The 10487-nt window shown below is 56.1% G+C and overlaps 1 protein-coding gene across 1 annotated transcript in view; it reads right to left on the reverse strand.

Annotated features, from left to right (window-relative positions):
• The window catches only part of ZC3H7B (zinc finger CCCH-type containing 7B), a 56944-nt gene that overhangs the window by 17671 nt on the left and 28786 nt on the right, over positions 1–10487 (reverse strand). Inside the window, exons 5-9 of the mRNA XM_007453976.1 lie at positions 9476–9634; positions 6999–7079; positions 6116–6172; positions 631–673; positions 1–19 (exon numbers count right to left, since the gene is read on the reverse strand). The exon at positions 1–19 is cut by the window's left edge and continues 175 nt beyond it. Of these exons, the coding sequence (XP_007454038.1) occupies positions 1–19; positions 631–673; positions 6116–6172; positions 6999–7079; positions 9476–9634 (359 nt within the window). The remainder of the gene's footprint in view (positions 20–630; positions 674–6115; positions 6173–6998; positions 7080–9475; positions 9635–10487) is intronic.

Below are 10487 nucleotides of genomic sequence, written 5' to 3' on the forward strand. Positions count from 1 at the left end.
CGAAGGTCCATGTAGCAGTCTGTGGATGGGGGTGGGCTCAGTAGCTGCAGGGGGTCCTGCTTGGTGGGAGTCGGGGGTGGTGTCCTAGGGCCTGAGGTCCGCCTCCAACACCTTCCCCCTTTTCCCTGGCTCCCGCCAGGAGCCCTGCCTGCCCTGCTGGCCTGACCCCATGGGGGAGGCTAGGCCATAGGGAAGGGAGGCCCCATGGGGTGGGAGAGGGGCCTTTTCGTTCTGCAGTGCTCCTCTGATGGGCCTGGTCAGTGCCTGAATAGCCCACCTCTGGGGTATGCAATGTGACCCCTTCTGGAAGCCAGTGAGGAAGAGAAAGGGAGAGGAGGACTTGGGGAAAGGTGGACTCCCGGGCCACTGCTACCCCACTGAGGCAGCCCCTCACCCTCCCAGGCTGGAGGGACGCTCTCCCTGCCCTGCAGGGGAGTCTGTGTTCCTGAACCCACTATTTTCTTTCATGCTTCAGGTAGTCCCCAGGGCAGGGAGCCCCCAGGAGCCCTGTCTACAGGGCCGGGGATGGCAGGTGCTTGACCCATCTGACCTCCCGGGGTCTTGGCAGGGAGGGGCTGAGCTCTCCCCAGGGCCCATCTCCACCCCGTCCCCTCAGGTCAGGGACGCTACCTGTTTCGATGTCATCTATGGGCCCCAATCCACTGGAAGATCCCTGTGGAGAAGAGGACAGGGCAGGTCAGACAGACACAGGCTGGGAAGGCCACGGTGCCGGCCCTCAAGGCCCCTCCCCAAGTGGCTACTGCTGATGCTAATTAACCAGGGGGCTGGATGGGCACAGGCCAGAGGCAGGGGGAGTGGGGTCAGACAAGCCTCACATCTGCCCCTTGCCGGAATGCCCTCAGGGGAAGGGATATAACCTCTGAGCTCCCGTTTCCTCACCCCGTCAAGGGAGGGGTTGTACAGAGCCCTCCACGCATGTTCCAGGCAGGGAGAGTTCGCAGCTCAAAGCTGCAAGTGCCACCCCTGAATCACCAGTGTCCCCTCCCCCAGTTACAGCCCCAGGCTGAACCAGCCCAGGTGGGATCCCACTGCCACCCGTGGACCTTCCGTTGGAGGGAAAGCTGGGCCCAAGCTCGCCCTATGGCCTTGCCAAGCTCCTCATCCCCTCTGGGCCCGTTTCCTTATCTGTAAAGTGAGGATGATACAGTCATCCACCTCCTCCTACTGTAAAAAGGATGAGATCGGGACTTCCCTGGTGGCGCAGTGGTTAAGAATCCGCCTGCCAATGCAGGGGACACGGGATCGAGCCCTGGTCCAGGAAGACCCCACATGCCGCAGAGCAACTAAGCCCGCGCGCCACAACTACTGAGCCACAACTACTGAGCCCACGTGCCACAACTACTGAAGCCCGCGTGCCTAGAGCCCGTGCTCCGCAACAAAGAGAAGCCAACGCAATGAGAAGCCCGTGCACTGCACCAAGGAGTAGCCCCGGCTCGCCGCAACTAGAGAAAGCCCGCGCACAGCAACGAAGACTCAACACAGCCATAAATAAATAAATAAATAATTTTAAAAAAGGATGAGATCACTTGACGTTTGTACAGAGCTTAGAACTGTGCCTGACACACAGGAAATGCTGTTTGTTAAATGCGTGGCATTGAATTTTAAGTCCAAGCCACCAGGAGGTTGGCCTGGGTAAACTAGCGTTCTCGTTCACTGGCCTCCACATTTGGCCCGAGTGGACTCGCCTGGCTCGTGTCCAGCTCTGGGCTGTGGCGTGCACTTCCCCACCTGCCTGCACGCCTTTGTGCGAGCTGCTCCCTCCTCTCCGCCTGCCCCAATCCTGCCAGCCTGGCTCTGTGACATCCAAGGTGAGACTGAAGCCAAGGCTGCCTCAGGCTCTGTCTGGTCCTAGAACTCACAGCCCTACTTTTTTTTTTTTTTTTTTTTTTGAATTTGTTACAATATTGCTGTTTTATGTTTTGGTTTTTTGGCCCTGAGGTATGTGGGATCTTAGCTCCCCAACCAGGGATCGACTGCGGCATGTGGGATCTTCCCAGACCAGGGCACAAACCCGTGTCCCCTGCATCGGCAGGCAGACCCACTGCCACGCACGGCACCATCTGTGGTCCCCTGGCTGCAGACTCCGTGGACACCGAGGGTTGGCCCTTGTGGAGCTGGGCATTCCACCCACATCTGCTGTGGCCCTTTGGCCATGGTCATTTAGTCATTCAACAAAGATCTTCCGAGCACCTGCTGTACGTGCCCAGTGCCACTCTGCTTGCTGTGATGAGCAGCTGACACACTACGCACCCCCTTTGCTGCCCGCGAGGACCTGCAGGCAGGCTCCCTGTCCCTGGTCCCGGAAGAGACCTGTGAGCTGGCTGGAGGGAAGGGGTGCGAGCACTGGCCTTGCCTCGGGCACCATCGCCCTTATCCCATCCACACAACCACCCTGGGAACCGGGCACAACTGTCATCTCCCTTGTACAGAAGGGACCTAAGGCTAGGACATGACGTCATTTCCTCTAGGTCACGCCATCAGTGAGAGGACCCCTAAGTCTCCGCTCTCGAGTGAGCTCACTACGGAGCCAAGGGGATGGGTGTGCACACATCGTCTGGCGCATGAGGAGATGATGGTGAGGACAGAGAGGGAGGTTGGAAGCAGACCATGGAGTGGCCTGAATGTCAGGCTACAGTATCCGGATGTTGATTAATAACAGTACTTTTAAATAGATACTTTATTATTTATTTATTTATTCGGCTGCACTGTGTGGCTTGTTGGATCTTAGTTCCCCAACCAGGGATTGAACCCGGGCCCTCAGCAGTGAAAGCGCGCAGAGTCTTAACCACTGGACCAGCAGGGAAGTCCCTCAGACACTTTAATTTACAACCACTGAGGGTTTCTAAGCTGGGGAGAGCCCCACGAGGCCAGGCTGTCAGAGTTCATCCAGCAGCAGTGTTGGGGGACAGGAAGAGGAGTCCAGACAGTGTCAAGGGGACGAGAAGGGGAGGCCAGCCACGACCTGGAAGAGTGGGATGTGACCTGAACCAGGGCAGTCACTGTGGGAAGAGAAGGAAGGAACAGGGATACCCCATAACATACCCAGCCAGGGTCTCCCCAGAGTTGCCCTATAATGCACAATCGTGCCACTATCAGCAGAAAACAAAAGGGAGCCCTAGTTTCTCTGGCTCCAGGAATGAGGCAGGAGCCCGAGATCTGGGAACTCTGGATAGGATCTGCCTGGATGACTCCCTGCCTCCCCATCACCGCTGGCAGGAGGGAAGAGGAGTCCTGCACAGCCCCCTCCAGCCATGCTGGCTTCCTGGCTGTTCTTTGCACACACTGGGCACACTCCTGCCTCAGGGCCTTTGCACTGGCTGTTCCCTCTGCCTGGTCCCCCAGACCTCCTCATAGTTCACTCCTTATCTCCTTTGGGTCTTTGCTCAAGTATCTCCCTCTCACTATTTACTGTTTAAAACTGCAACCCAGGGCTTCCCTGGTGGCGCAGTGGTTGAGAGTCCGCCTGCCAATGCAGGGGACATGGGTTCATGCCCCGGTCCGGGAAGATCCCACATGCCGCGGAGCGGCTGGGCCCGTGAGCCATGGCCACTGAGCCTGCGCGTCCAGAGCCTGTGCTCCGCAACGAGAGAGGCCACAACAGTGAGAGGCCCGCCTACCGCAAAAAAAAAAAAACCAAAAACCTGCAACCCAGGGACTTCCCTGGCGGTCCAGTGGTTGAGACTTTGCCTCCCAGTGCAGGGCGTGGGGGTTCGATCCCTGGTTGGGGAGCTAAGAGCCCACATGCCTCACGGCCAAAAAACCAAAACACAAAACAGAAGCAATATTGTAACGAATTCAATAAAGACTTTAAAAATGGTCCAAATAAAAAAAAAATCTTAAAAAAAAAAGTTAGGTTTTAAATAAATAAATAAATAAAAATTTAAAACCCTGCAACCCACCCACCCCCCACCAATAGCCTGGCCTCCCCAGCTCCCTTCTCCAAGGCACTGGTCACTTTTTGTTTCCCACTTTTTGTTTGTCTCCCCCAATTAGACCAAGTTTTATGAGGGTGGGGCTCTTTGGCTGTTCCTCCCTCTGCTGTGTCCCCAGTGCCTAGATCAAGTCTATGATGGGCACACAGAAGCACTCAATAAATATCTTCTGAATTAATGAATGAAATCAGTGCTATCCGCCTTCAATGCTTCCAACACTCTTACGATGAAGACCTCACCAGGGACTAGGTGCTGTGGCTTCTATCCACTGTTCCAGCCCCACTGGGCCCCCTCCACTTGGTCCCTCCTACACTCTGAGCCCCTCTCAGCCTCAGGGCCTTTGTACACATCTTGCCCTCTGGAATTGTTCTACCCACACACCCTGCCCCTGCCCTACTCTCAACTTCGGGTCTCAGCTTACAGATTGCTGACGCCCAGTCTAAATCAGGCCTCCCAGGCCCAGTGGCCCACAGCTCCCCACCCTCTGCCTTTAGAGCTCTCCTCATGGTTTGTAACCAGAAACGGCTAGTGTCCATCTGCCCTGGACTGTGAGCTCTTCGAGGGCAGGGACCATGTTTGTTTTATTCAGCACGTACGTACCCAGGCCCCAGCTCAGTGCCTGGCACATACTGGATGAACTCAGACAAGTCTCCTAACTTCTCTGCGCCTCAGTTTCTCCTTCGTAATAGTGGGTAAATAGCACCTCCTTCCAGGCATTGTGAAATTATTTGCAATTATATATTCATTCACTCACTGCTATGGTCTGAATGTCTGTCCCCCAGAAATTCATATGTTGAAATCCTAACCCGCAAAATTATGGTATTAGGAGGTGTGGCCTTTGGGAGGTGATTAGGTCATAGGAGTGGAGCCCTCATGCATGAGATTACGGCCCTTATAAAAGAAACCCCAGAGAGATCCCTTCCGCCCTTCACGTGAGGTTACAACTAGAAGACCGTCTATGAACCAGGACGTGGGTCCTCTCTAGACATCGAATCTGCCAGCACCTTGATCTTGGACTTCTCAGTCTCCAGAACTGTGAGTAATAAATTTCTTTTGTTTATAAGTCACCCAATACACAGCTTTTTTTTTTTTTGGCTGCCCCTCACGGCTTGCGGGATCTTAGTGCCCCGACCAGGGATCGAACCCAGGCCCCAGAAGTGAGAGCACCGAGTCCTAACCACCGGACTGCTAGGGAATTCCCGGCATCTTGTTATAGCAGCCTGAACAGACTCAGACATTCACTTAATTTTATTTTTTTTTGAGGACCCAGTAGGTGCCAAGCCTAACGATTTTTGGTTACAAACCATCATGACTGCTACACAGGCAGGTCCACATCTGCCTCCCTTGCAGCCTGGTAGGCCCCAAGGGCCAGGACACGCCTAACTCAGCTCTGGCCCAGTGGCAGCTCAGGGGCAAGAAGTGGTTCCCTGGGAGTCTGTTGAGTGAATGAATGAAAGTGTTGTCATGCTCTGGGGGGACGGGGGCCTACTGTGTGACACTGGCCAAGTCCCCTCCTCACTCTCGTACCTCACTCTCCCCTTACGTACAACGAAGAGGCAGGGCACCAGCCGCCATCCGCGCTCTTACAGTCTGTCCCTTCCCAAGTCCACCTGAGCAGCTCCTGTATGGCGGGCGGTGGGGTTTGATGTGCTGGGCCCTGCCACTCCCGCCCCCAACCAGGACAAGCCCTGGTGGTCTGGTCTCAACTGCCTTTCTCCCTCCTTCCTACTCCCACCCTGCCTGCTGCCATTCGTTTTCTTTCTCAGGGGTCCACGAGTGAGGGTACCCCGACAGTTCCCCTGCAGTGACCACTCCCAGCACCGGCAGCCACAGCTCATCCCCATACTTTGCCCCTGTGGTCACAGGAGGCCCCTCTTGGGACGTGGAGGTGCTGTGGGTCCCAGGACTGCCCTCAAGACCCTGGCCCGGGCCCAAGCTGTCAGTCACCCCTCTTCCCAAGGCAGGGGACTGCCTTGCAGCAGTGGGGACAAGGACAGATTGAGCCCAACCCTTCAGTGTGATACCTCTGGCCCTGCTGCTTGAGGTCATTTATATCCCAGAGAATGAACCCAAAGCTCTCATGATGGTTGAACCAAGATAGGTTGGTCCTGGGGCGGGTTGGGGTCGGGGAGGGAGGCTCGGGGTCCTGGTCTCCATCCTACCTGATCTGCCACACCAGCCGCAGTGCCGTTACTGAGCAGAGAAAAGGTTTCCAATTCCTGCCAGAGATTGGAGAGACGTGGGAAGAGATGACGATTCTGCGAACGTGCTCAGGCTCCTACCAGCCAGGGGAGCAGAGGAGCCCCAACCAGGCAGGTGGGGTCTGTGGTGCCCTCTGAGCTCCCTGCCCCCAGGCCTGCAGGGAGTCACCTGGGTCAGATTCAGGTGTTTTCTTCCTGCAACCATGGCCTGGGCAGAGGACTTCCACGTACACGCTCCCACTGTGAGCCTGGCACCGTGCCAGGCACCACTTCAAACCTCTCTCCCTTTGATCCCCCATGAGCCCTCTGAGGCGGGCATAATTTCCCCCACATCCCAGATGCGGAAAAGAGGGTGGAGAGAGAAGAACTAACTTGCTCAAGGTCACGGCAGAGATTCTAGAGCCATACCCTCCCCGGTGTGCAGCTTCCTGGCCAAATGTAGGAGCCAGATGAATGCACGTGGATCTGAACGAGCCAAACAGGTACCAACATTTCAAATATGCACCACACAGGGGTGATTTGAGAACACGAGGCTAAAGGACGCCAGTTTCAACTGAGGCCATCTCCAGGGTGTTGAAATCGGCCAGGGCAGGGGACGGAGAGGGTTTGAACGGCTGGTGTCTAAGGTGAGCTGGAAGCTTTGGCTGTTCTTTCCTTTGCCAAAAGGTTCTGGAAGTCGTCCCAGGGCTTTCAGCCAACACAGGGAAGATCACCTGCTGTCACCCCCTCTGTCCTGTCCTGGCCCCGGCCCCCTCACGCACATCTCCCAAAGGCTCCTGGTCACCCTCTTCAGGTCTCCCTATCTCCATCCCCGCCCAGGCCCCAGAGCCCAGGGCCCACCTACCTGGGGCCTCTTATATGCCTTCCGAACTCGCAGGCCAAGCTTCTGAGCCAGCTCCTGACCAAGGTGAGTTACACTTTCATCCTGGGAAGGAAAGACACAGGCTAGGGTGGTTAGTCCGCCCTGACTCACGAGCTGTGCTCCGGACACCTGTGCAGCCCTGCAAGGGGGGGTCCCTGTTACCCCAGGTTACGGATAAGGAAACAGGACCCTGGGAGGGGACGTGGGCTGCCCCAGTCACACAGCCAGTGCGTGGGAGGGCTGGAGCCAGGAACCCATGCTTCTGTTTTTCCTTGTGTTGTGGGGAGTGGACAGGAATAATTTGGGGGTTTTATTTCAATATTTTCCTTTTGTTTCCACAATTCGTCAAGTAACAGTGTCACTGCAGAAGGCTGAAATGTTAGAGAGAGAGCAACTGCTTCCCTGGATCAGCCCCACCCTCACTCTAGGCTTCTCCCTGGGGGAGCACAGCCAACAGTGCTGCTGTGCTTCCCTACAGATCTTACCTGGGAATTTACATACGCGCATATGGACGGCAAAGGATGCTTAGTTTTGCTTTGTGGGTTTTTTTTTTTCTTTTTTTTATATAAGTGAGATCATATTATACCTATTATTTGCTTCTTTCACCAAAAAATGTCTTGGAACTCTCTGCAAGTAAGGTCACGGGGATGGAACACAGGCCCAAAGGAGCGAGGCCCTGTGAAGTCTAGAACGTGCCTGGTCCATGGTTGGTGCTCAGTTACAGAACCTGCATTCCTTCCTCCCTCCAAGTCTGTACTACTTTCTGTGTGCTGTGTGCCAGCCACAAGCTAGGGGCCGGGGACACCACAGTCACAGGGCAGACGGGGCCCAGGCCTCACGGAGGATCCAGTCTAGTGGAGAGACCAATCAGTAAACAGAGAAACAGTGACTGCAGTCTGGGCTACAAAGGGACAACGGGGATCCTGTGACATCCTGTACCTTCGTCGACCTCCCCACCTCACCGACGAACTCCTAGAGTCCAGGGTCTGGGTCACCTCTGGTCCTGATGCCCAGCAAGGAGCAGGGCCCAGTCAGTGTTTACCCATAAGGACTGGAAAATGGGGGAATTCTCCAACTCGAAGCCAGAAGTCCTTGTTTGGATACTTTCCTCAGGGAAGTTACTGGCCCTCGCGGGGCCCAGCTCCCTGACCTGTACAGTGGGGTGAGAGCCACCCTGCCCCCCAACGAGTGGGTAGTCATGGGACCTGGATGTGGACCTGCTTCAGATGCTGGAGAATGTAGTACAGGTTGGGCACTAGGTCATAAGAGACGTTCTCAATTGTGAAGTAAACTGCATTGGAGAAGCAAGAATAATAAATAGAAAGTATAATACCAATAAATGTTCTGAACACTTACTGTGTCCAGCCACTGTGCCAACTGCCCTGTGTGATTTTCTGATTCCATCCTCAGCACAGCCCTATGATGCATGGTATGTTACCACCCCCACTTTATAGGGGTGCAAACTAAGATTCAGAGGGGCTAAACCGTGTGTCCAAGGTCACAGAGGTAGTAGGTGGCAGACTCAAGATTAGAACCCAAACACAGGCCAGTTCTCTGGCACTGACATCCTTGATCACTGTGCATACAGCCTCCTTTCTGCTTTGCCCACCCAAATTGCTTCTTCCAGCCCCACTCAAGCCCTGCCTCCTCCAGGGAGCCCTCCAGGATCCTGACCACTCCTGAACTCTCTCAGCCCTTCCTGGGCAGCATTTACCCTTCTCCAAGCCCTTTCACACCCATTATTTCAGAGATAAAGTACGAAGTGTACTTTATAGATGTGGAACTGCTGTGCAGAGAGGGGCGGTGCTTTGTCTGAGATCATGCCAGGGCTCTGTAGTGGAGCCAGGCCTAGACCCCAGGCTTGTCTCCATTTGTCTCCTAATAGACTGTGGGTCCCTGACAGGCATAGATCTGGGCACTCTGTGGGCACTTAGTAAACAGTTGTTAAGCTGACGAATGAATGCAGAGGGGCTGTGTGCCCAGCTGTGCGTGGGCTGGGGGCAAGCAAGACCCTCGATTGGTTTTTTTCCCATTGACTGTCCCCACCTGATGACAGCCTGGGCATCAGGTCCCCGCACATGTGGCACCCCGTTTGGTGCCCACTGCAACCCTGTACTCTCAGAGTGCGGAAGTTAAGAGTCAGACTGCCTAGGTTCAAGTCTCGGCTCTGCCACCCCCTAGCCGGGATCCTGAGTAAGTTTCTTTCTCTCTGTGCCTCTGTCTCCTCATCTTTAAAATGGGGATAATAATAGTGGCTATCTCTATCTCTATCTCTAAGGATTGTCACAAGGATTAAGTAGGTCAATACACACTGTATTTTCAGCAATGCCTGGTATTAATATCAGTGTCTCAGAGGAGGAAAGCGAGGCTCAGAGAGGTGTGGTGCCTGGCCCCAGAGAGGGCAGTGCAGAGGGCTGGGAGCCTGGCCTCTGCAGGCAAGGCTGCAGGGCCGCACTCACGTGGGGCAGGGCCAGGGAGCACCGGCTGCTGCACGCGTAGGCCTCCTTGTGGCGCCCCAGCTCGGTCAGGGCCCGCGCCTTGCGGAACAGCGCCCGGATGTTGTCTCCGTCCAGGCCCAGCGCCTTCTCGCTGTCCTCCAGCGCCTTCTCATACAGGCCCTGCCAGAGAGGAGCAAGCAGCGGCTGGTCAGCCTGTTACCCTCCCTCCCCCAGCCTCCTGCCCCGCCCTGGACTGAGGACCAGCCTCCCTTCCCTGCAGAGGAGGAGGGTGTCAGGGAGGGGCTGGAGAGCTCCAGGAAACAGCTCTGGTTCAGGCTCAGTCGAGGGCATCCGTGTGTCCAGCTGAAGGGGCTGCTGTGGGGCACTGGCAGGACATGGAGGGGAAAGGCCTTTAAACCGTACAGTGATGAGCCCGGTCACTCAGCAGACCACGGACTGAAATCCGGAAGGCAGCTCAGCGTGCAGAAAGGTGGGAACGGGCATCGGGTAGACCCGTTTATCCAGAACGGTCTGGATCCTCTGCAGAGCCCACGGCAGGGCTCCCACAGGGTCAGGGAATGACTGAGTCAGTGAGCGAGGACAGAGAAGAGGAGGCTGGAGACTGAGGGAGGAGCGAAGGAGGAGGAAGCTGGAAGTCTGGAGAGAGGAGTAAGGTTGAGGGTGTGGGGAGGGCAGGTGCCCCGGGGCAGGGGCAGGAGAGGTTTGCAGAAAGAGGCGGTGGACATGATGAGGGCAGCAGCCCTCAGCCCTGACGGCCCACAGACTCCTGCCAGGGCCCCGGACCCCCCGAGAGTCTAACTTAACTCATCTGGGGGAGGGCTTGGGCACCAATATCATTTAAACCTTTTTAAATGAGGTATTAGCCTTCTAAGAGCTCTCCAGGTGTGCCTGTTGTGCGCTGGGGTCGAGAGCCACGGGAGCGGGAGCGGACGGTGGAGCTGCAGAGGCTCGTGGCGGCGGGGGCGCAGTCGTGGGGCCGCAGGGGCAGCGGGCGCGGGGGAGGGGCGGCGGG

Source organism: Lipotes vexillifer, unplaced genomic scaffold (assembly GCF_000442215.2).
Source record: "Lipotes vexillifer unplaced genomic scaffold, Lipotes_vexillifer_v1.1 scaffold382, whole genome shotgun sequence".
Lineage (NCBI taxonomy): Eukaryota > Metazoa > Chordata > Mammalia > Artiodactyla > Lipotidae > Lipotes > Lipotes vexillifer.